We start from the raw sequence: 26,323 nt of genomic DNA, 5'->3' as shown, positions 1-26,323 counted from the left end.
CCAGATGTCCACCACTCTATGGGTAAAGAAATCCCCCCCTTTATTATAAAACTGCAGCCCGTATTATTGATCCCACTCCTAATGGGAATTTCTTTTCCCCCCATCTACCTTGTCCATGCCCTTCAGAGCTTTGTACACCTCAATCAGGTTCCCCCTCAGCCTTCTCTCCTCGAAGGAAAATCTCTGCAGTCTCCTTCACAGTTGAACCACTCCAGCCCTGGCAACTTTCTGGTGAATCTCCTCTGTGTCATCCCATCCCTCCTGTAGTGTGGTAACCAGAACTGCACACTAACTAACAGGATGTTCAGCTCCGTCGCTCTTATATTCAATCATTGCCTCCCCCCCTTCAGGACCATGTGAGCGGCCAGAGGGAAGGTGGGGGTGGGGCATCGCCAAAGGCAGGGAAATGTTCGGGACAGCATCGGAGAAGGGGCAGAAGCAACTTGAACATCTCAGCTCGAAGGTGGTGGCTCTGAGACGCAAATGCTGCATGGTGATATACCATAATCTCTCACTATCATAGCACCCCTATGATGTGGAAGCAGGCCATTTGGCCCATTGAGTCCTCATCGACCCTCCAAACAGCACACACCCCCCATCCAGACCCTCTCAACTCTGCATTTCTGTCTCACAGCTAACCCTCCTAACCTACACATCCCTGGACACAATGGTCAATTTAGCATGTCCAATCCACCCTAACCTACACACCCCTGGACACAATGGTCAATTTAGCATGTCCAATCCACCCTAACCTGCACACCTTTGGACTGTGGGCACCCAGACTAAAACCCACACAGATACAGGGAGAATGTGCCAACTCCACACAGACAGTTGCCTGAGGGTGGAATCGAACCTGGGTCCCTGATGCTGTGAGGCAGCAGTGCTAACCACTGGGACGGTGTCCTCCCAATCCTCAATGGCATTTGCCCTTCATGGTGAGAGGTTTGAAATACCGAAGCAAGGAGGTCTCATTGCAGCTGGACTGGGCCCTGGTGTGGCCCCACCTGGAGGATTGGGAACAATCTTTGGGGTCTCCTATCTCCAGAAGAGATAGACTCACAATCAGGGGAGTTCAGGGAAGCTCCAGTAGACTGATTCCTGGGAAGGGCTGACTTCTTCCCGTGAGGACAGATTGGTTTGGCTGGGCCTATACTCACTGGAGTTGAGAAGAATGAGACAAAATGTCACAGAAACCTATAAAACTCTGACAGGGCTGGAAGAACCGGAGGATGCTTTCTCTGGCCAGGGTCCAATACAAAGGATCTCAGGATACTGGGAAGACCATTTCAGGCTGAAAGGAGGAGACATATCTTCACTCAGAGGGTGGCATTCCTGTAGAATCCTGTACCACAGAAGGTTGTGGAGGCTAAGTCACTGAATACGTTTAGGAAAGAAATAGACCTTTGGAAGCTCCAAGTGTCATAGGGCATCGCTAGAGAGTGGGAGTGCATATGGTACCAAGAGGGGGGGTGGTCAGCACTGTTGAATGTAGCAGAACAGGCTCAGTGGCATAAATGGCCTCCTCCTGATCCCAGGTTCTATGTTTCACTTATTTCCTCTGGTTTTTCATAAACTTAGCAATTACAGGACCTTAGATTGTGAATGTTGAAGCATCATTGAGTGTATTTCTGATAGATTGAAATTGTTACTCTATAAATGGACTGTAGTGTGACAGTGAATGACTTATCTGAAGGTACACATACACATAACGATCCTATCTCTGTCCGGTAACAACAGAGGGCAGTGAACAATGGGTACACCCTCTAACATGGATTAAATCATGACCTGAGAGAGGTCTTTATAAACCTGAAAGACTTCAGTAGGGCAGATGTGACAAAGATATTCCCATTCACTGCGGATGCGAGATGAACATGATTCGGTCACTCATAAATCCCTGGGAGAAAGTGAGGATTGCAGATGCTAGAGATCAGGATCAAAACGTTCAGTGCTGGAAATGCACAGCCAGTCTGACAGCATCCGAGGAGCAGGAGGGTCGAGGCTTGGGCACAAGCCTCATTCCTGATGAAGGGCTTATGCCTGAAACGTCGATTCTCCTGCTCCTTGGATGCTGCCTGACCGGCTCTGCTATTCCAGCACCACACTCATAAATCCTGTTGGGAATTCAGGAAAAAAACTCGGATGCCTTGAAAGTGGTGAAGGTTGCTCCCGCAGGGGAAATGTCGTGCATCGATCATCTCTTGGGGAAGCGGATAAAGACACACGGGAGAAAGAAATAGAGGATAAAGGGTCATGTGGAGCAAGTGCCTATCTCTATGTGTGGTGCATGTTCTGTGCAAAAACCCGGGCAAATCCTCAGGTCCAGAGTGTGGAGTCTGTCATCACTATTTGTGTTGGATTGGTTGGGAATATGCAGGGGGAGGGACTTTTTTTTTACCTCTCAGCGATTATTCCTGCTGTTTTATTTATATATATTTTTTCATGTGGGCATTACCGGCAAGGCCTACAGATTAATTGCCCTTGAACTTAGTGATTTGCTTGGGCCATGGCTGAGAGTCACCCACATTGCTGTGGGTCTGGAGTCACGTGTCAGATTTCCCTTGGGAATGAGTGAATGGAATGGATTTTAACAACAATCCATGGTCACCATCGCTGAGATTGGCCCGATTTACGAACTGAATTGAAAATCCCACCAGGAGGCGGGATATGAACCACTGTCTCCTGAGCATTGTCCTGGGTGATGAGGCCAGTGACATTCCCATCGAGCTCCTGCCTCCCTGAATCCGGGTGAATGTTGGGAGGGTTTTGGTTGGGGTAGACGGTGAGAGGGTACAGGTAGAAGCTCCCCATGACCACGCTCTGCTTGCCCCCCCTCAGATGGCCTGATTGCCTTCAAAGGTTTCCTTCGCACGGAGTTCAGTGACGAGAACATTGAGTTCTGGCTGGCATGTGAGGATTACAGGAACACCAAATCCAACAGCAAACTCACATCCAAAGCCAAGAAGATCTTCGAGGAGTTCATCGATACCCACGCCCCCAGGGAGGTAAGAGCCCGCTGGGTTTCTGCGCACAGGGACTGAAACTATCCAGCGTCTGGGATAGGACCACGTTCCCCTTCCTCAGTCATCTCCATAGCAACCACTCACTTTTACGCACGAGGGAATGACCTCTCTCCAGGACCATTGCTCCCAGTCGGAATTGTGGCTCTGAGGGGATAGCAGGAAGGTGCCTGAAGGTTCACAGAAAGGGGCAGGTTCTGAGGAGGAGAGCGAGGTAGCAAAAGGCAATGAGGGTCCAAGGAGCTCAGGCAGTTGGAGGCTGAGAGGGAGAGAAACCTAACCTGAAGGGCTGAATGGCCTGCTGCAGTGTTATAAATGTAAAGCCAGCTAATGGACATGGGCTGTATGAATCACTTCCAGCAACACCTTAAGTGGGGTTGGGGGGGAGCTGGAATTCGGGGGGATGGAGAGACAGCTGGTAAACACTCTGTGCTGTCATTGATGGTGTCTTACCTAGGGAGGGGGTGACGCATGGACGGGAGGGTGGGAATTAGGAGACCAGAAATTTACTAACCTGAAATCTAACGTCCTTTTCCACTTGTGTACCCTAACCCCCTCTCTCCTCCACCCCTGCTCTCTCGCCCCCACTCTCTCTCTCCTTCCATCTCTTTCTCCCATTCTCTCTCCATCCCTCTCTCTCTACTTCCCTCCTTCTCTCTGTCTCTCTATTTCTCTATCTCTCCTGCCTCATCTTTCCCTATATCTCTCCTTCTTTCTCCTTCTCCCTCCCTTTGTCTCTCTCTTTCTCCCTCCTGCCATGTCCCTTTCTCTATCCTCTCTCTCTCTCTCTCTTGCCACCTCTTTTTCTTCCTATTCCCTCCTGCCCTGCTTTTCTCCCTCCTTCCCTGTCTCTCACCCTCTGTTTCTCTCTCCCCCCATTCCCCCACTCTCCCCGTTCTCCCCCTCTTCCCCCTCCCCTTCTTTCCCTCACTTGCTTCCAATCCCTCACCTTTTGCTCTATCTCTCCTCCTCCCTCCCTCCCCGCCCATCTCTTCCCCTCCCTCTTCCAATCTCTTCCTGCCTCTCTCCCCCACCTCTCTCACTCTGTCCCTCTCTCTCCCTCCCTCCCCCACTCTCCATCTTGCTCCATCCCTCTCTCACATACCTCTCTTTCCCTTCCCCTCCCCCTCATTCTCCCTCTCCTTCTTTCCCCCTCACTCCCCCACTCTCCCCCTCCCTCTCTCCCCCTCCTTCCCCCACTCTCCCTTACTCCCCCTCCCTCTCTACCCTCTCCTCTCTCCTTCCTTCCCTCCCTCCCCTACTCTCCCTCTCTCCCCCTCCCTTTCTCCCCCCTCCTTCCCCCGCTCTCCCTTTCTCCCCCCCTCTCCTTTGCCCACTCTCCCTTAATCCCCCTCCCTCTCTTCCCCTCCCTCTCTTTCTCACCCTCTCTCCTCCCCTCCCCAGGTTAACCTGGACTCTCACACCAGGGAAGTGACCTCCAATAATGTGCTGAGCCCCACCCGCTCGACCTTTGACCTGGCCCAGAAGCGGATCTTCGGCCTGATGGAGAAGGATTCCTACCCTCGCTTCCTGCGCTCCCAGTTCTACCTGGACTTGTCAGGCCCCGGGAAACTGAACGGGGTGGTGTAGGGAGGGGGTGGGGGTGGGGGTGGAGGGGGGGTGATTCTGATCCACTGCACTCCATCTCCCCTTCTCCCCCTTCCCCCAGGGTTTGCATGCTGCCTCCAAACCCCCCACAACCACAGCGGCTCCCCCACCCCAAACCAATCCCCCCCCCACCCAGGCCCAGGGGACAGAACCACATCACATCATCTTTGACAAGTTGCCTGCGACATGAGGAGGAGAATTAATGGCCATCTTCCTGGCTGCTGGAATGACTCTGGTTTTGGAATGACTCTTGGTGATGCCACGTTCCTGGATTTGGAATGATTCTTGGTGATGCCATGTTCCTGCTTGGTGGAATGACTCTGGGTGATGCCACATTCCCAGTTTTGGAATGACTGTCAGTAATGCCATATTCCTGGTTTTGGAATGACTCGAGGTGATGCAACGTTCCTGGTTGGTGGAATGATTCTGGATGAAGCCATGTTCCCAGCTGGTGGAATGACGCTCGGTGATTGGCCGGTTTAAGACAGAACACAGTCAAGAAGATGGCTGCTCTTGCCTCCCACCGTTGCTGCAGTGACCTCGCGGTGCTGTGCATGTCTATTTATTATCAGACTGTATCCAAGATGGCCGAAAGTGAAGGTGATCCAGATAGGGGTGTACCTGGCACCTTGCCTGTGATAACTGTCGTTTATTTATTGTTTCCCCTGCCACCCTCTGGGCAGTGATCACACTGAGAAAGGGTTGGCACCTTTACTGACTTGGCTCTGTCTGGGGAAGGGGCAAAGGGCATCAGGATGGTTCACATCAGAGGATGCCAATAGCTCAGTGGGATCAGTTGTACCTCCTGGCCTGGCAAGGACGGAGGCTGCAGAGTCATAGGATTCAGCTTTAACTCCCCGCTATATTATTGTCACATTTTATTTATTGTATTTCAAATGGCCTGCATGTTCCCACCTCCCATTTGCACACACAACTAGGCCCTTCAGCCCTCCACACCTGTGTCTATGCTTTTCAAGCACCAGCTTTTTGGAAGGTGTACCTGCTGTAAGGTTGGGTAAGGAGTCTGTTCGACTGCCAGGGGCATTGCAGGCAAACCTGCCACCCTTGCTGTGTCCATCCTGTCACAGATCCACTCCCCCCCCCCACTTCCCCCACCAGGAGCAGGAACATCATCCCTGCAGAACAACTATGGGGATATGGGGTGTATGTTGTCACCACCTTGGCAGGGAGTACCCAGTGCTACGGGCAGCTGGGAAATGAAGCGGGGCAGGACACTGAGCCGTCAGGACGTTGCTCTCAGCTGTGGGTACACCCAGGGAGCTGCCCACAACTACGTGGAGGAGGCTTCACTTTCACTACAATCAAAGGTTTGGAACAAACTGTCCCTGTCCATCAGAGACAGCAACAGAAACACTCAGCGACCACAGTTTACACATCATCCCACACCTGGTCTCTGACTCTGTGGTGACTTTAGACTGGATGGTTGGGTCTTGGACTCAGCCGACAACTTTCCTTGCTATCAACCAAGTAAAGAGAAGCTATCTATTGCCAGTGAAACTGCAGGAATATTCCCAGGTGGTATGGCTCCTTCCCATATTTTCCCTGCTCGAGACAGACTGGTTCAAACCCAATTCCAGATTATTTCCCGGTCCTGCTCACATCCCTGGCTTCGAGTCTGGTAGGTGACAGATATAGGAGGAGGCTTCAGTCAAAGGGATTCCCAATCACACAGTCATTGGGATTTAGAATTTCACTCACATTCCCAATCTCACAGTCACTGAAATTCTGATTCCCGTTCACACTCCCAGTGCATTTACATTCCCGATCCTAGTCACATTCCCAACTCCTTCATGCTCTCAATTTCATTCATATTCCCAATTCCAGGACACTCACAGCTCCAATAAATTCCCAATCCCCCATTCACGTTCCTAATCCAATTCCCTTTACATAATCTCAGCCCCAGAAACAATCTCATTTCCACTCAGTTTTCATTTGGTACCCACCCTCCATCCCATTCACAATATCAGACCAATTCATGGTCTTAGCCATGCCTTTTTATTTATGGGACATGGGCACTGCTGGCCGGCCCAGCATTTATTTCCCTGCCCCATTCCACCCTGACATGGAGGAGCTGATTTAACCCCCCCACGGTGTGGATAGCAGCTGGAGGGCACGCTGTTCATGTTCACACCCGCTGCTGGTTTACCTGCGGTGTTTATGGCAGGAACCAGAGTTACCCCATTATCACGGGCCCTCACAGCCCTGAGGTGATTCTAATGAACATCACTGCAACAGTGGTTAGTACAGGAACTTCCCACTTTGGGATCTCCTGTGCACCTGACTGCAATGGCCTCCAAATGCCCATTGTGCGGACCCTGTGCCTGCCCCACATCAACTCACTGACCCTCTCAGCTAAGCTCAGTGACTTTTCCCCCGGTCATAAAGTTTTGATATTCCACTCCTCCAAAATAGCCAGGTCCCACCAGGCTTTGGGAAAGACGTCCATGTTGGAACTGTTTTCAACTGCGTCCCCAGGGGCTTAATAGCAGCCCCCTGTGGAATACAGTGCAACCCAGCATTAATTTTGAAATATTCTAAAACCCCCACGGAGGTGAGAGCTTTTTGAAGGTACAGTCCCCACTGGCAGGGAGCATTACACTGACCCGAGGTGAGTTTACAGTAAAGTGTCTGCACTGATGTCTTGGTCCATTAAAAATATCAAATAAAAACATGTTCATTCTAACTGAGCCTTGGGCTACAGCGTCAGTGTACCATGACTATCTAACTGGCAAACCCAGGAAGGGTTGTTACTCACCCTCAGGATTATGGGCATCATGGGCAAAACTCAGCTCCAATGCCCAATGAGACTTTTCTCGGTGTTTAAGAGTACGTTGAGGTGGTGAGACTGGAGTCACATGGTCTTACTGTGGGTGTGAATGTTCCCAATGTTGAGCATCGAGCCAGTGGGTCTATTCTTGTAGCAGCTACTGCATTGGTAAACCCTCCCCCTGTCCCAGCTACAATGGGGCTGTGTTGGTAAACTCTCCCCCTGTCCCAGCTACAATGGGACTGTGTTGGTAAACTCTCCCCCTGTCCCAGCTATAATGGGATTGTGTTGGTAAACTCTCCCCCTGTCCCAGCTACAATGGGACTGCATTGGTAAACTCTCCCCCAGTCCCCGCTACAATGGGACTGGGTTAGTAAACTCTCCCCCTATCCCAGCTACAATGGGATTGTGTTGGTAAACTCTCCCCGTGTCCCAGCTACAATGGGACTGCATTGGTAAACTCTCCCCCTGTCCCAGTTACAATGGGACTGCATTGGTAAACTCTCCCCGTGTCCCCGCTGCAATAGGACTGCATTGGTAAACTCTCCCCATGTCCCAGCTACAATGGGACTGCATTGGAAAACACTCCCCGTGTCCCAGCTACAATGGGACTGCGTTGGTAAACTCTCCCCCTGTCCCAGCTACAATGGGACTGCATTGGTAAAGTCTCCCCGTGTCCCAGCTACAATGGGACTGCATTGGTAAACTCTCCCCGTGTCCCAGCTACAATGGGACTACATTGGTAAACCCTCCCCCTGTCCCAGCTACAATGGGATTGCATTGGTAAACTCTCCCCCAGTCCCCGCTACAATGGGACTGCATTGGTAAACTCTCCCCCTGTCCCAGCTACAATGGGACTGCATTGGTAAACTCTGCCCCTGTCCCAGCTACAATGGGACTGGGTTAGTAAACTCTCCCCCTGTCCCAGCTACAATGGGACTGTGTTGGTAAACTCTCCCCCTGTCCCAGCTATAATGGGATTGTGTTGGTAAACTCTCCCCCTGTCCCAGCTACAATGGGACTGCATTGGTAAACTCTCCCCCAGTACCCGCTACAATGGGACTGGGTTAGTAAACTCTCCCCCTGTCTCAGCTACAATGGGACTGTGTTGGTAAACTCTCCCCGTGTCCCAGCTACAATGGGACTGCATTGGTAAACTCTCCCCCTGTCCCAGTTACAATGGGACTGCATTGGTAAACTCTCCCCATGTCCCCGCTGCAATAGGACTGCATTGGTAAACTCTCCCCATGTCCCAGCTACAATGGGACTGCATTGGTAAACTCTCCCCGTGTCCCAGCTACAATGGGACTGCACTGGTAAACTCTCCCTGTGTGCCAGCTACAATGGGACTGCGTTGGTAAACTCTCCCCCTGTCCCAGTTACAATGGGACTGCATTGGTAAACTCTCCCCGTGTCCCAGCTACAATGGGACTGCATTGGTAAACCCTCCCCCGTCCCAGCTACAATGGGATTGCATTGGTAAACTCTCCCCCAGTCCCCGCTACAATGGGACTGCATTGGTAAACTCTCCCCCTGTCCCAGCTACAATGGGATTGCATTGGTAAATCCTCCCCCCGTGTCCCAGCTACAATGGGACTGCGTAGGTAAACTCCTCCCCTGTCCCAGCTACAATGGGACTGCATTGGTAAACTCTCCCCCTGTCCCAGCTACAATGGGACTGTGTTGGTAAACTCTCCCCCATTCCTACCTACAATTGGAGTGGGGACTGGGGGAGAGTTTACCAATGCAGTCCCATTGTAGCTGGGGCAGGGGGACAGTTTACCAACTCTCCCCCATTCCTACCTACAAGGGACTGTGTTGGTAAACTCTCCCCCATTCCTACCTACAATGGGACTGTGTTGGTAAACTCTCCCCCATTCCTACCTACAATGGGACTGTGTTGGTAAACTCTCCCCCATTCCTACCTACAAGGGACTGTGTTGGTAAACTCTCCCCCATTCCTACCTACAATTGGAGTGTGTTGGTAAACTCTCCCCCATTCCTACCTACAATTGGACTGTGTTGGTAAACTCTCCCCCATTCCTAGCTACAATGGGACTGTGTTGGTAAACTCTCCCATTCCTACCTACAAGGGACTGTGTTGGTAAACTCTCCCCCATTCCTAGCTACAATGGGACTGTGTTGGTAAACTCTCCCCCATTCCTACCTACAATGGGACTGTGTTGGTAAACTCTCCCCCATTCCTAGCTACAAGGGACTGTGTTGGTAAACTCTCCCCCATTCCTACCTACAATGGGACTGTGTTGGTAAACTCTCCCCCATTCCTACCTACAAGGGACTGTGTTGGTAAACTCTCCCCCATTCCTAGCTACAAGGGACTGTGTTGGTAAACTCTCCCCCATTCCTAGCTACAATTGGACTGTGTTGGTAAACTCTCCCATTCCTACCTACAATGGGACTGTGTTGGTAAACTCTCCCCCATTCCTACCTACAAGGGACTGTGTTGGTAAACTCTCCCCCATTCCTACCTACAAGGGACTGTGTTGGTAAGCTCTCCCCCATTCCTAGCTACAAGGGACTGTGTTGGTAAACTCTCCCCCATTCCTACCTACAATTGGACTGTGTTGGTAAACTCTCCCCCATTCCTACCTACAAGGGACTGTGTTGGTAAACTCTCCCCCAGTACCAGCTACAATGGGACTGCGTTGGTAAACTCTCCCCCTGTCCCAGCTACAATGGGACTGCATTGGTAAACTCTCCCCCTGTCCCCGCTACAATGGGACTGCATTGGTAAATTCTCCCCCTGTCCCAGCTACAATGGGACTGCATTGGTAAACCCTCCCCCTGTCCCAGCTACAATGGGACTGCATTGGTAAATTCTCCCCCTGTCCCAGCTACAATGGGATTGCATTGGTAAACCTTCCCCCTGTCCCAGCTGCAATGGGACTGCATTGGTAAACTCTCCCATTCCTACCTACAAGGGACTGTGTTGGTAAACTCTCCCCCATTCCTACCTACAATGGGACTGTGTTGGTAAACGCTCCCCCATTCCTAGCTACAAGGGACTGTGTTGGTAAACTCTCCCCCATTCCTAGCTACAAGGGACTGTGTTGGTAAACTCTCCCCCATTCCTACCTACAATGGGACTGTGTTGGTAAACTCTCCCCCATTCCTACCTACAAGGGACTGTGTTGGTAAACTCTCCCCCATTCCTACCTACAAGGGACTGTGTTGGTAAACTCTCCCCCATTCCTACCTACAAGGGACTGTGTTGGTAAACTCTCCCCCATTCCTAGCTACAATGGGACTATGTTGGTAAACTCTCCCCCATGCCTAGCTACAATGGGACTGTGTTGGTAAGCTGTCACGAGGTGGTGTTGGCTCAGGGGCTTTGTTGCTGAATGTGGTGTTTGGGTGAGTTTGGGTCATTGCCAGAACACACTGTCGGTCAGTACATTTCCTCTTTTGCGAGAGATCTGGTTGGGACACGCTCAGAAATATTTGGGATAAAATTTGCCTTGGGGGTTTTTATGCTAAACAGGCAGGTTATAAATCCCATGTGATCTTTAATTCTCTCAAAGTTAGTTGGGTTGAGAATCAGATGGGAAACAAATAGAGACTTGTCCCGTTTCCCTGCTACAACCCAGAGGCGACCGTTCCTGCATTGTGTTGTAGTGTGGTCACGTATTGGGAAGGTAAAGCAGATAGTGGGCTAGAGCAGCACCATGTCGCAACAGTTTCACATCTCCCACTGAGTGCGGCAGGTCAGTGAGAGCAACACCTGCTCTCTACAACTACATCAAGGACCCAGGGTCTGCTGGTGTGTGTGTGTGTGGGGGGGGGAGGGGGTGGGGTGGGGGGAGGGATGGAGGTTGGGGGGGGGTTGGTGTATATGTGTGTGTGTATATCTGTGTGGTGCCTGTCTGTGTGTAGGTGTCTATACACACACACACCATTGACAGGTCTGAGCCTGTGAGACCACCTCCCTCCCCCTGGGTGAGAAATCCTTAATTATTCGACACCCCTGGGTGCCATGCCCTAGGAAGGCACAGAGAGACAGAGGCAGTGAGGGAGTCACAGTGAAAACTGAATCCTCTGCTTCGAGTCATGGGTGAGAGCCAAATAATTTGCTTTCCATTCACAAGCATCTTACCCATTTCAACAGGCTCATTCAACATTCCCATAGAAACCGTTTCAATGGATTAGCTCCTTCCCCATGAGCTTCTTTATAGATCCCATGAGGACTGTAACCTTGGTAACACTGTCACTCACTCCTTCACTTGGTTATAAATTCAGTTTGGAGCAAGGAATATTTCATCTTATTTCTTCTAAGTCTATTTGTGGGATGTGGATGTCACTGGTTGAGCGCAGTCCCATTGAGAAGTTAGGTGTGAGCTGCCTTCCTGAATCACTGCAGTCCATATCATAGAGTCATAGACATATACAGAATGGAAACACACCCTTCGGTCCACTCGTCCAGACCGAACAGTGTCCTAAATTAATCTAGTCTCACTTGCCAGCTTTTGGCCCATATCACCCTAAACTCTTCCTATTCATATATCCATCCAGGTGCCTTTTAAATACTGCAACTGCACCAGCCTCCACCACTTCCTCTGGCAGCTCATTCCATACACGCACCACCCTCTGCGTGAAAAAGTTTCTCAAAAAGTCCCTCATGTCCCTTTTACATTTTTCCCTTCTCACCCGAAACCTATACCCTCTAGTTCTGGACTCCCCCACCCCTGGGAAAAGACCTTGTCTATTTACTCTATCTGTGCCCCTCATGACTTTATAAACCTCTATAAGGTCACCCTCAACCTCTGACATTCCTGGGAAAACAGCCCCAGTCTATTCAGCTTCTCCCTATAGCTCAAACCCTTCAATCCTGGCAACATCCTTGTGCTGTAGGTAGACTCACAATGCCCCTAGGGAATGACTTTTGACCCAGTGGGAGTGAAGGAATGGTGATGTATTTCCAAGTCATGATGGAGAAGAACATATAAGCAAATAAAAACATAAACAAATAGGAGGACTACAACATTGCCACTCAATGTTATCGTAACTGATTCAACTTTGGCCTTAACTCTGCTGCCTCATCCTGTTAAACCCTGACACCCCTCCTCTTCAGAGCCTGTCAGCCAGCCTTCAACAAATTCAGTGGCCCTGGTCCACCACTCCACCTCAAAGACCCTCTGAGAGGAGATTCCCCTTCACCTCTGTCTTAAATGGGAGATCCTTTGTTTATAAACTGTTGCTGAGTTGGTGATTTCCCCCAACAAGTGATTGTGCTCCAGGTTCATGCTCACCAATGCCCAGTCCAGTTGTGATCAAATGTCCCAATTTCCTCAGCATTTTTCCTGTATTTCCCTGTTATGACTCACGGCTGGAGCAGGTGGGACTTGAACCCATCCAGTTCTCCCGGGCTCAAACATGGGGACACTACATCTGCACCACAAGAACCCTTGTCCCAGTTTCAATGTTGCGTTCTCCTGCAATAAAGGCTGACCTTTCGAATCACTAATGGACATGGAAATATTGTGTTTCATGTCCACTGACTCCCAGATCCCATTGAACTGCAGCATTGGGCAGTCTCTACCCCTCTCTCTCTCTCTCTCTCTCTCTCTCTCTCTCCCTCACTCTCTCCATTATTCTTTTCTTCCGTCCAATGTGAGCCACCTCACATTTTCCATTTTATACTGCAGTTGATAACCTTTTGACCTTCTACTGAACCTTTCTGAAATAGCTACGGAGAGGCTGGTATCCCAACAGCAAGTCCCCTGTTATTCATACAGAGGCAATACTAAAGCAAAGGAATTGAATTGAACTGAATTGAATTGAATTTATTGTCACGTGTACTAAGGCACAGTGAAAAGTGTTGCTCACAAGCCAAAGCTTTTCACTGTGCCTCAGTACATGTGACAATAAATTAAATTTAATTTCTTTGTGTATTGCGTCTTCAGAGCCAGCTCTTAAAGTGCTAGACTCCTGTTTCTTATCTTTCTCTTTTTTTCCCTTTAATTTCCTCTTTCCCCCACATTACCGTCTGACAGCGGTAGTGCTTATTTTCCCCCAGCACCCATGGTGTGTGTGTGCAGGTGTGAGACACAGTGAAAGACACAAGGTACATGAATCTTTATTCAATTTCCACCACCAGGGAGAAAAGAAACACCCAAGTGGCCAGTGACAAGCAGTGCCCTTCACACCAAAGGGTAATGCTGTGTGATCAAATAGTGAAGGGGAGGGCAGGGGTTAAATCAAAATAGAGTTGGAGGGGGAAATAATACACTCCACTCCCTGTGGTACCCATCTCTCCTTGAACAACTCCAGGGTGTTGGTGGACACTGCGTGCTCCTTTTCCAGAGACACCCAGGCTATAACATAACCGCGGAAGAGGGGCAGGATCTATCAAACAGGACTCTCTGATTGGACCACATTAAGAGCCCCAGTCAGGGAAGTCATATTCTATGAGATCCGATCACTGTACTTTGCAGATTCCTGGTACTCCAGCCAATTGCATATGGCACTCCACCTGGTCCAATTTGCCAACCAGAAAAGCACCTACTTATCCTCACTCTGCTTCCTGTTCATCTGCCAATTCTCTATCTGTGGTGTTACATTATCCCTAATGCTTTGTTTGCTTCATAATGTGGCACATAATCAAATTTCTTTTGGAAAATCCAAATACATTCCATCTAATGACGACACTTTATCAACCTTGCTCAATACACCAGAGCGGTGGTGGTGTAGTTACATTGTCACTGCACTCATTGACGAGAGAACCAGCTGAATGTTCCAGGGTCATGAGTTCAAATCCAACCAAAGCAGGTGGAGAAATTTGCCTTCAACACAGAAACAAAAACTGACACTGTCATTTGTCGTAAAATCCCATCGGGCTCACTCATACCTTTTAAGGAAGGAGATCTGTCCTTCCCTGGTCTGGCTCAAATGTGTCTCCATACCCACAGCAATGTGGTTGATTCTGAACTGCCCTCTCCAGAATGAGTCCTGTCCAGGAATGGATGAAAAAGACACTCTCAGATCTGATGGTGAGAAAGTTTACCTGCTCCCTTTGCCCCTTTTTGGTGGTCAAGGGCATTGGTTTGAAAGCTATTGCTGCAGTGCATTGTGTATCCACTGCAGTTACTGTCTGCTGGCAGTGCAGGGGGGAGCGAATATTGAAGCTGGGGGAATGGGACACCCATTAAACAGGCAGCTCAGCCCTGGGTCCAGCTGGATGGGGTATTGGTTAGAACTGCACTCATCCAGGTCAGAGGAATGCAAATGCAGAGGGAGTGAATGGATATTGAACTGGAGGGGCATCACAGTCATCCCTGCGAGAACATGAATGTTTAAAGTTGTCATGAGAACCTACTCAATTTTCAAACACTACTAACAACCCAAGCTGGTACCCCCCTCCCTCACAATGAAAGTAAGTTGTCACCTGAGGTTTCAGAACTCAGTGCTTAGAGCACAGGCCTTGTCGACCAGCGGCCATGGCTTTGAGTCTCACTTGGGCCTTTGATACTTTTCAGTTGGGTGGCACGGTGGCTCAGTGGTTAGCACTGCTGCCTTACCATGCCAGGGACCCAGTTCAATTCCTGTGACAGTCTTTGTACGTTCTCCCTGTGTCTGCATGGGTTCCCTCTGGGTGTGCCACAGTCCAAAAACTGTGTAAATCGGGGTGGATTGGCCATGGGAAATGTAGGGTCACAGGGATAGGATAGGGGTGTGGGTCTGGGTGGGATGCTTTCCAGAGGGTTAGTCTGGGCTCGATGTGACGAATGGTCTGCTTCCACAATGTTAGGATTCTATGATGCCAAACGTATCCAGATTGCTCCCTTCCCTAATTTGATCCTCTGTCCAAACCAGTAACTGCCTGCTGATCTTTCAACCTGAGCACTTGCCCTGGGCAGTGCCCCCACTCAGGGCCAGGGCATTGGAAGGCCAGCGCCAACTCCACCCTCAGCCAGAGGCAGGAATTGAATGCACCGCAGTTCACCACCTAGACGGCTGAGCTAATCAGCCCTTCTGGCTGAGATTAAACCGTGTTTCCTTTCTCTTGTTGGACGGTGCTGCTGTAAGCCGAAATCCCCGTCCCCTCCCCGCCCAGCCTGAGTAAGATGGGAGTGGTGGTGCAGAGTTCACCCTCCCGCACCCCCTGAACCCCACCCTCCCGTTATTCCTCACGGTTTACACCCTCTGCCCCCAGGCAGCAGCAGCGAGGCGGAAATATTGCCGCGGTTTCCATAACAACCTCAGGCTGAACAAGTCAACCTGAAAACCAAAACCCAAACAAACCAGGCATGGAGAAGCACTGTGCAAACAAACTCGTTAGCTGCCAGTGTTTTGCCTGTGTGTTATCCCCCACCCCTTCCTCCCTGGTGCTATGACAACCTCGGTTCACTCCATGCTCTGGGGGGGGGAGAGGGAATCCTAGGACATTCCTAATTGGGAAGTACCAACCGATGGAAGACAGTAAATGTACGTGCCCCGCCCTAAAACCTGCAGGAACAGGCGAGTTTCAGTCTAACGAGGTACTGCAGGACCAGCAAACAGAGTGGCAAAGGCAGGCCGTTCAGCCCGTCATGCCACTGCCTGCTGTATGGAAGGACTTAGCCCAACACTGTTCTTTCCTGAGGGTTCCTCAGCCTCAGGGACTTGCTCTGACCGGCCCCTTGCTGAAAGTAGAGACACGTTATTGAAGCATTTCATTTCGCACTCATGAGGACAGAATGCCAGATTTTACAACAATTTATAAAGCAGGAGGTCGGATTGGTTGGCAACTCGTTTCTGATTGGCCAAGGCAAGAGTGAAATGCAACTGTAGACTCCCGTCGCCCCCGGGTAATCCACGGGATCCTGTGCGGTTTGATATGTCCCTTCATGTTTTCAGAGAATAGGTTTACCAATGTGTGTCACGATAAGCTAGCATCAATGAGCTCAGCTGGTGGTTGTAATGTTCTCTTCCACTTACCTTCCTGTGCTGCACAATAAAGAGACTTTCTTTAAATTATTTATGGAAGCAGATTCCATCTCTGTTTCCAAAGGAATGCTTCTGACGTGGACAGCTCTGTGTGAGAAAACCTTTTCGCTGTCTTCCCCTCAAACTGTTGCCATTGATGTTAATGATTATTTTTCCTCCCCGAATTGATGGCACTGTTTGCAGAACTGTTCAAGTGTGAAAGGAGGCCTTTCAGCCCATTGTGTCTGGATTTCTGATATCCCTCTGCAGCAGTAGTTTGTAATTTCCAGTTCCAGTCCCGAGACTGCAGCGTCAGTTCCAGGCTGATCCTCCTGAGAGGGTGCTGCACAGCTGTCTCCTACGCCATGACCCCCTCTCCCCTCTCAGCTGGGTATAAATGAACCACTATTTTGGGGAGAGGCAAGGAGATGTCTCTCCAGATCCAATGCACACCTCCTCACCAACACCACCAACGTGCTGATCAGCTGCTAAATATTTCGGGGATAAACATCTGGGATCTTTTTCCTACATTTATTCGTCAGTTTCTTTTTATTTTTCATGAGATTAGCTGAGCTAGATTTGAGAAAATGCTACAGGAGATTAAGGGAGTCAGGTCACATAGCATCCAGTGTTCCTCGGAGCAGAGGAGGTTAAGAGGAGATTTGATCTGGGTGTTCAAAATCAGGAGAAATTTCCACAGTATAAACACAGTGATCAGCAGCTGGGCCTGACGTAGACACATTGGAGAGAAGGTGCAGAAGCAATTTATAAGAAGGGTTCCAGGGATGAGAAACTTCAGCAGTGTGGATGGATTAAAGAAGGTGGGAAGTGTTCTCCCTGGAGAGAGGAAGGGTGAGCAGAAATCAGATCCAGGTTTATGAAACCATGAGCGGGGGCTGGATAGAATCGAAATGAAGCTGCACCAGCTCATTAAATGAACATGAACAAGAGGGCATAGATTTAAAATGAACCAACAGTGAAGAGGGGAGAAGCCTTTCCACACAGTGAATACTCAGGGTCTGGAGTACCCTGCCTGGCAATGAGGTGGAGGCAGGTTCGATTCAGACATTCAAGAGGGGCATTGGATGGCGTGCGGGGATAGAGGGAGAAAGCAGGAGATTGGCACTCGGTAACAGTGCTCATTTAATGCGCCAATGCAGTTATAAGGAGCTGAATGGCCTCATTCTGTTCTTAACATTTCTGCAAGTCTGGATTGAAGAGGAGCCAGAAGCCAAATGAACAGTCAGGACTCAGGCAACGAGGTGCTGTCATCTCCAAAAGGTGATGGTTTGAACACTGGATTGAAAGTTTGAGACCGAAGATTAAAAGTCAGCAATGAGATTTTGCTCTGTAGAAACCGGATGCTGAACCCAACCCAGATTTCTGCATGAGGTGGTGCAGAAAGGCCCTTCACATCTCAAAGGCTCCTTGTTTCCCAATTCCCTTAGGAATAGTTCCCTGATGATATAGGTTGTTGTGGTTCTGTTCGCCGAGCTGGGAATTTGTGTTGCAAACGTTTCGTCCCCTGTCTAGGTGACATCCTCAGTGCTTGGGAGCCTCCTGTGAAGCGCTTCTTTGATGTTTCCTCCGGCTTTTATAGTGATTTGTATCTGCCGCTTCCGGTTGTCAGTTCCAGCTGTCCGTTGCAGTGGCCGGTATATTGGGTCTAGGTCGATGTGCTCATTGATTGAATCTGTGGATGAGTGCCATGCCTCTAGGACTTCCCTGACTGTTCTCTGTTTGGCTTGTCCTATAATAGTAGTGTCGTCCCAGTCAAACTCATGTTGCTTGTCATCTGTGTGTGTGGCTACTAAGGATAGCTGGTCGTGTCGTTTCGTGGCTAGTTGGTGTTCATGGATGCGGATCGTTAGCTGTCTTCCTGTTTGTCCAATGTAGTGTTTTGTGCAGTCCGTGTATGGGATTTTGTACACTACGTTGGTTTTGCTCATGCTGGGTATCAGGTCCTTTGTCCTGATGAGGCAGGGGATGAAACGTCTGCAACACAAATTCCCAGCTCGGCTTTGATGATATAGGTGTTTGCTGGAGAAGGGGTTTGCACAAGGATTATTTGGAGGTGTTTACCATTCAGTGTTGGGTGAGATTGGTGAGTGTAACCAGAAAGAAACAAAATCCGCTTTTGACTCTGTCACAGCTGAATGGATAGTTTCAGTTGGTCTGTGATTAAAAGAATCAACATTCCTAAAGCACCTTTCACGACATCACAGTGTGAAGCACTTCCCTGGAGCGTGGTTGCTGTGAAGACTCTGGAGCATTCACACCACAGAAGCAAGCCATTTGGCCCAATCAGACGATTCAGCCCAACTAGGCCATTCGGCCCAATCAGGCGATTCAGCCCAATCAGGTGATTCAGCCCAACCAGGCCATTCAGCCCAACCAGGCCATTCATCTCAACCAGGCGATTCAGCCCAACCAGGCCATTCAGCCCAACCAGGCCATTCAGCCCAACCAGGCGATTCAGCCCAACCAGGCCATTCAGCCCAACCAGGTGATTCAACCCAATCAGGCCATTCATCCCAACCTGGCAATTCAGCCCAACCAGACTACTCAGCCCAACTAGACCATTCAACCCAACCAGGCCACCCGGCCCAACAGGCCACTCAGCCCAACCAGGCCATTGGACCCAATCAGGCCACTCGACCCAACCAGGCCACTCGGCCCAACCAGACTATTTAAGTTGACCAGGCCATTCAGCCCAATCAGGCGATTCTACCCAACCAGGTCATTCAAGTTGACCAGGCCATGCCGGTGGTTATGCTAATCCCCATCCTTATCCTCAGATCATGGCGTAGTTCCTCAGTAACATCAACAGTTCTGAAAGAGCTCAGACTGACAGAGATTTTGTCTCTGTGCTAACTGATGACATAATTTAGTGTGTCTGCTGAGGGGAAGTTGCTTTTTGCTGTAATGTCACATCATGCATGAGGCAATGCCTTTCAGGGCTTTGGGTAGTGCTTTCGAGGCATAAGGACTAAGTGCTAGCAAATGGACTAGATTAATTTAGGATGTCTGGTCAGAATAGATAAGTTATTTCCAAGGGCCTGTTTCTGTGCTTTATGTCTTTATGACTCTATGTAAAGGTGCATTGTTCCAGAAGGGTATAGGGCTACTTCCATATTCCTGGCAATGGTTTAATCTGATAGTCGCCACCCCTCGGGTGAGAGCGAGCTTAAGAAGGTTCACTGTAACCTCAGTTGGTGCAGGAACTGAACTCTCTACATCACAAACCAGCTGTTCCAGCCCACTGAGCTAACAGACCTATACTGGGAGCTGGACGTTCATACAGTAGTAACTGTCCTTGTAGTTTTCTCTGCCCCTCGTTAGTCCTTTTTGCTTAATATGGTGACCAGAACTGCCTTTCCCCATTCCTAATTGATTTATTTGTGCTATGGACCTTTTTGGATCGGCCGGATTTTTCTGTCCTTCCGTCATTCTGATAATAATAGCTACAGAGTTAATAACAGAGGTACTTCATAACTTCCCTTCAACATGATAACCAGGAGCAGCAGTAGGCCATTCAGCCCCTTGAACCTGCTCTGCCTTCTAACACGATCATGGCTGATCTCACCTCAGCCACAACTCCACTTTCATGCCCTGGTCTGGCCTACGTGTGACTCCAGCCTACAACAATGCTCCTGCCTCTTAACAGCTCCCAAGGGCAATTAGGGATGTGACTCACACATTCCATGGATGAACAATTAAAAATCTTCCAAATCCCTTCCACTGTCACCACCAGGAGAGAGAGAGAGAATGATTTCACACTGTATAATTTATTAATAATCATAGAGACAATTCATGATTCCAACTTACACATTTAATAATACACTATTAAATTAGAAATTAGCATTAATAAATAAATAAAACTCAAACTAGGCATAAATAAGACACAACAACTTTGTGCATTGAAATGACTGACAGATGTTGCAAATAACTTCCATTAATTTACTATCATTTAATTTTCAGTAATTTCAGTGAGGGGTGGATTGAACTGGATCAGGTGTTCACTGATACGTCCAATCTGAACCTGCCCAGATGCCAATGATGGGACAGGGGGTTTATTTTAAGCTGACATGACTAAGGGGATTGGAGTTGGTGTGGGTTTGACACTACATCTGATTGGAAGTGGTGGCTAATTCATCAGAAACTAACATTGTTGGACGGGAACTCCAACCCATTCCACAGGATTCCTGCTTGGAATGTTGTTAAAAGCTCTCCCCTCCTTCACTCTCCCAGTCTGGTGAGAGGATCACCTTTGGAATTCCTCAGAGTTATCTTTCCTGCTCTTGTTGCCTGCCATTAGTGCCTGCTTGAAGGATTCACAGGTTGACCTTCAATCAGTTTGGCATTGTGGACACACCTTCCTCAGTCATCGAATGTTGAGGTGGGATCAAACCAGACTCAGCCTCAGGACCTGGGACACTGCCCACTGGAGAATTCCTTCAATAATGAACAAAGGCGATGGAGACCTGGCTAGGCCTTGCCAGCACACTGAATCTAATACACACTCTCTTACACAGAGACACATGTACAAAGACTCTCTCACACACACAGACACACACGCAGAGACTCTCTCTCACACTCACTATCACACTCACACACATACACACACGGACACAGACACACACACTCTCTTACTCACATACAGACTCATGCACACACACATACACAGACACACACATTCACACGCACAGACACAAACACACAGTCTCTCACACAAAATCTATCACACACAGGCACGGTCTCTCACGCACATAAGGGCACCGAGTCCAATTGTACTACAGCTCCACCCACCTTTTATACACCTTTTCGAACTGATTGAACTGAGCATGGGTGAGGGAATTGACCTTCAGATATTTCTGAAATGAAACCTCGCACCATAATAGCACCACGAGAAAGACAGCCATTATTTCTGAATTTCTAATTATTTGCATCTAGAATAAAACAGAATCTTCTAGAAAAACAAGTCACTGCTGACAGGATGCATGAGTCTGGTCAGCTCAGGTCACTCTGTGTTCTTTCACTCAGGACCAGAAACTGAATGGGCTTGATCTCTGACTGATCACTTCATCAAGCCTTCACTTCCGGAAATGCTGTTAAAGGGAATCCTGTCAAGACCAAGTGGAATTGGACCAGCTTCCACTCCTCAACCAATGAGCAGTTCATCCTTCTTTCACCAGTAGGAGGCGACGTTGATGAGAATCTTGAGGGCCATGGAGAAACATGGGATCTGCCCCAGGGTGTAGGCCAGGGATCGAGTCGGGGCCTTCAGAGCGAACAGATAGGCCACGGTGTGAAGCAGTCTGGCCAGGAAGAAGATCCTGAAGTGGATCCTTGCAATGGATGGGCTGGGATCCAGGAAGCAGTACAGCACGCCCAGGAAGAGGAAGGGGTAGATGCACTCCATGTCATTGCGGTGAGCTCTGCGATGATTCAATCAGAAACAACAGCTTTAGTGGAAGGTGAGACACTTCACCACTGCGCCCCCCCCCCCCCCACCAACTCCTGGGGGCTGCCTGCTGGAACTGTGCTCTGTGGTTATTCAGACCCAGGGAGGGGTGAGCCTGTGGAATTCATTCCCACTGGAAGCAGGCGAGACCAAAACATTGCATGGTTTCAAGAAGGAGTTGAATCCAGCACTTGGAGCTAAAGGGATCAAAGGATATGGAGGAAAAGTGGAAACAGGGGACTGAGCTGGATGATGGCGCTACAATGAATGGCACAGCAGGCTTGAAGGGCCAAATGGCCTACTCCTGCTTCTGTTTTCTTTGTTTCCATGTGCGACTAATACATGTAATATCCAGATGGTGGGTTAAGGTCTCGGTGAAAGGAAAGACCAAGGATGAATGTCACACAACACCAGGTTATAGTCCAATAGGTTTATTTGGAAGCACTAGCTTTCACAGCGCTGCTCTTTCATAAAAGCTAGTGCTTCCAAATAAACCTGTTGGATTATAACCTGGTGTTGTGTCATTTTTAACTTTGTATACTCCAGTCCAACACTGGCATCTCCACTGCCAAGTCAAGAGAGAGAGAGAGAGTGAGACAGACAGAGAAAGATCGAGAGAGAGAGTGAGAGATCAAGACAGAGATAGAGACAGACAGAGAGAGAGAGAGAACGCAAAAGACGGAGAGAGGGAGAGAGACAGAGAGCAAGAGAGAGAGTACAAGGCAAAGGGGAAGAGATCTAGAGAGCCAGAGCAGGGGAGAGTGAGAGATTGACTGATGTGAAAGCAGGAAGTTACAGCATCTTCAGGGATGCTGAGGGAGGTGAGCAACAAGTCACAAATGGCCAGTGAAGAAGTGCTTTATCCTTCACCAGCCTGTTGCCACTCAGACAGCTGCCAGCAAGTCATGGAGGCAGTGACTGCTTCATCGAGTGGAAAGGCTATGTGACTGTGCAAGGCCATTGGCCCAATTAACAGGGACAGCTCCCTCTGGTCTGGAGAGACCGGGACAATCCCAGTGGCCAAATTGGATGGTTTTGGAGAGACAGACAGGACCCTGTGGGTGTCCGATATCCTCAGTGCGCTACTGAGCACAGAAACAGAACTGCAGTACTCTGGTGCCTATTACAGCTGCCAGACAGCTCAAAGTTTTTTTACAGCCAATGAAAAGCTGCTTTTGTTGGTATGAAGTCACAATACGATCAGTGACGTGCTATTGGTTGTGGTGTAACTCCTTGCCTGGAGTGAATGGCCCTGTTCCCCGCAGACACAGAGCTATGGGAGCTCATGTCCCACTGAACAGGGCTCTGGTTACTATCAGAGCCACACCCTGGGACTAAAGGACAACAAGTGCTGAACTGGCAGGGTGGCTGGCATTGCTGGATCCTGTGCCCTCTCCCTGGCATGAGATGCTTACCTCCGACAGCGCTCCACGTCTGGGTCAGTTCGGCACAGCTTCAGGTCCCCATGCCTCAGAGCGTCTTCTGGATTGGCGAAAGCCTGGGACAGAATGAACAGTCTGGTGTTAACTCCGTCACAGCCCAGGTTAGGAGGAGGCTGAGACTCTCCCCTTGTTTCCACTCTTACTGCCCTGCCATCCCTCTCCCTGTGTCTACGCTGGCTCCTAACGCACAGGCTGAGGGACCTGATGGACTAATACAGACAACAGTGTACAGTCCCAACTTAACAGGACCCTGTGAATCCAGGAGTGGAGGTACATGACCCAATCAAACTGGACCCAACTGTGAGCAATAAAGAGAAAGCCTCCAGCCCAGTGAAAAATCTGGTTGACATCACAGATAAATCGGATTTCTCACTGTCTAATGCCTTCCCCTGCCCCTCTCTTTTATTATGTAAACTCTAAAATGTCACAGCACCAGGTTATAGTCCAACAGGTTTAATTGGAAGCACACTAGCTTTCGGAGTGACGCTCCTTCATCAGGTGGTAGTGAAGGGCTCAATCCTAACACACATAATTTATAGCAAAAATTTACAGTATGATGTAACTAAAGTTATACATTGAAAAATTGATTTGTAACTTTGTACACCCCAGTCCAACACTGGCATCTCCAAATCATTGAAAGTCTGACAGTGTTGTTTTCTTTTCTTTTGCAGGATATGGTTGTACATATTAGCGACAGATTAGCCCTGAAACATCAGGAGAACTTCCCTTTCTAGTTAAACGGTCAGGCACAAGAGAAGTATAAACTTGTTAATGTTATTCCAACAGGGAATTAGACAGACTGTTCAAGGAATGGCTCAGAGCACAGCTTCTCCAGTTACACAGCCCTCTCTTGTGGAGCCTCTAAATCTATTCCAGCACTGTACGCTAATTCTCAGTCAACGCTGCACTCTCAATCGTCCCACTGAGCAAACCCCAGTGAAAGAGAGAGGGAATCGACCGTGTTGAGCATTCACACACAAACAATTGCACACTTTCACTTGAACTGTGTCCAATTCTTGTCTCCCTGCTATTGGGAGGATGTTGCGAAACTTGAGACGCTGCGAAAAGATTTACAAGAGTGTTGCCAGGGTTGGAGAGTTTGAGCTATAGGGAGAGTTGGGTTGTTTTCCCTGGAGCGTCGGAGCTGAGGAGTGACTTTATAGAAGTTTTATCAAATCATGAGGGGCATGGATAGGGTGAATAATCAAGGTCTTTTCCCTGGCATGGGGAGTCCAAAACTAGAGGGCAGAGGTTTAAGGTGAGAGGGAAATGATTTAAAAGGGATGTAAGGGGGAACTTTTTCATGGAGAGAGTGATGCGTGTATGGAGTGAGCTGCCAGAGGAAGTGGTGGAAGCTGGTACAATTGCAATGTTTAATCTGGATGGATGTATGAATAGGTAGGGCTCAGAGGGATACAGGCCAAGTGCTAGCAAATGGGGCTAGATTAATTTAGGATATATGGTCAGCATGGACATGTTGGACCGAAGGGACTGTTCCTGTGCTGTGCATCTCTGTGACTCAATGACTCTATCGTGGAAGCAGGTTCAGCAGCAACATTTAAAAGACATTTGGGCAGGTACATGAATAGGAAAGTTTTAGAGGGATACAGACCAAATGCAGGCAGATGGGACGAGTTTAGCTTGGGAAACCTGGTCAGTGCGGACGAGTTGGACTGAAGGGTCTGTTTCTGTGCTGGATGACTCTATGACCCTAAGCCAAAGGAGGCTGAGCAACTCAATCGAAACAATTCCTACCTTTTTACGGAGTCTGACTTGTCCTGTGAGCACCGCGAGAGCGAACATCTTAATGAGCAAGAGGACGGCGTAAAAGACAAAGGAGCAGAAGACCTCACTGGTCAAGTTCAGAATCATCTTGGCTGATTTCTGCTCGTCCACAGTTTGTTATGAGGCAGCCGGATGCAGCTCGTCTTCTTATAGCAACAGAGGGTGTGACAGGACATGCAGTGGCAAGGGGGAGATGAAGGAAGTGGTTAGTAAACCATTCACTGTGGCCCAGCCTGCTGGAACTTGTACCGGATTGACTTTTCTTCATTACATGGATTGTGTCAGGACATGGGAGGATTCGAATGTTGGTTTACGAAAAGGACTTTCCCATTTTCTGACATCCTCTTTGTGGATCAACAAATAACATAGTAATACGAGTTTAAAAGAAGACTGTTCATCAGAAAATTTTGCGTAAAATAGTCTGATGTAACCTTGCCTCAGCAGTGCTGAACTTTTATCCTAATACAATGACTGTACAGCACTCATAGGTTAAAATAAAGCACAGGATGACCCAGCACAGAGAAGGCCATACAGGCCATCTAGACCATACTAGATCTTTCATCTATCAATTCCTCTCATCCCACCTACCCCTCTTTCCCCATTTATTCCCCCTCCTCCCTTTTATTTTGGTTTTACATTACCATTTCATCTGCTTCCACATCAGTGAGGATATTCCAGATTGGAATACCTCGCTCATGTTTTCTTCCAGTTTTCATGGCTCTTTTGTAAATCCAATTAAGTAGTTTAGACCCCTCTTTCCCACTGAAACACACCCTTTCCTGCATTAAATTTCATCAATCCATTTCAGTGATTTCAAAGTTCTCTTTCGAAGCCCCTCCACATAAGGTACACTGACGAACCTGTGGTTTGCTCCCTCAGCTCTGTCTGACTGAAGCTTCCACAAATCCCAGAAATGCTAACATCTTTCAAAAGGTCAAAGTGCATTCCAACCAGAGTTTTCGTTTCTAATTTGAAGACTTACCAAGTTTTATTTGGACAGCATTTCATATCTCAGCCACACTTACTGCCTTCAAAGATTTGTTTCCTCCCTAAATGCGTATCTTTATAAAATGTTCATGTGTTTTTTTTAAAAAACGTTGTTTAATGGCTGCAGACATCACAGACCAGGTCACCGTGTGTTGCCCATCTGTAATTTCCCCTTGAACTTCCCAGAAGAATAAACGGAACCAGTTGAACTGGTAAATGAGACACACTGATCTGACCGGTCTTCAAAGAAGAGGTAAAAAAATGTGGTGCTGGAAAAACACAGCAGGCCAGGCCGCATCGGAGGAGCAGG

General features: G+C 48.9%; 2 protein-coding genes across 6 annotated transcripts in view; one reads left to right on the top strand and one right to left on the bottom strand.

The window, feature by feature from the left end:
* LOC140455204 (regulator of G-protein signaling 3-like) overlaps positions 1-7,329 on the top strand; it is a 147,338-nt gene extending 140,009 nt beyond the window's left edge. For all 5 annotated transcript variants that reach the window (XM_072549918.1, XM_072549920.1, XM_072549917.1 and 2 more), the window contains 2 exons: positions 2,836-3,002; positions 4,422-7,329. In XM_072549918.1, coding sequence (XP_072406019.1) covers positions 2,836-3,002; positions 4,422-4,607 — 353 coding nt within the window. In that variant the 3' untranslated portion in view covers positions 4,608-7,329. The remainder of the gene's footprint in view (positions 1-2,835; positions 3,003-4,421) is intronic.
* Positions 7,330-20,204: 12,875 nt separating this feature from the next.
* On the bottom strand, positions 20,205-25,125 carry LOC140454990 (prostaglandin E synthase-like). The gene is made up of 3 exons (XM_072549664.1): positions 24,997-25,125; positions 23,215-23,297; positions 20,205-21,773 (listed from the first exon to the last, which is right to left on the bottom strand). Exons 1-3 carry the CDS (start codon positions 25,111-25,113, stop codon positions 21,524-21,526), a joined length of 450 nt encoding a protein of 149 aa, XP_072405765.1. The 5' UTR covers positions 25,114-25,125; the 3' UTR covers positions 20,205-21,523.
* Positions 25,126-26,323: the final 1,198 nt, after the last annotated feature.

The sequence above is a fragment of the Chiloscyllium punctatum genome, chromosome 30, assembly GCF_047496795.1.
Source record: "Chiloscyllium punctatum isolate Juve2018m chromosome 30, sChiPun1.3, whole genome shotgun sequence".
Taxonomy (NCBI): domain Eukaryota; kingdom Metazoa; phylum Chordata; class Chondrichthyes; order Orectolobiformes; family Hemiscylliidae; genus Chiloscyllium; species Chiloscyllium punctatum.
Note: the sequence above shows the minus strand (reverse complement) of the source record. Positions and strands in the feature narration are given on the sequence as shown.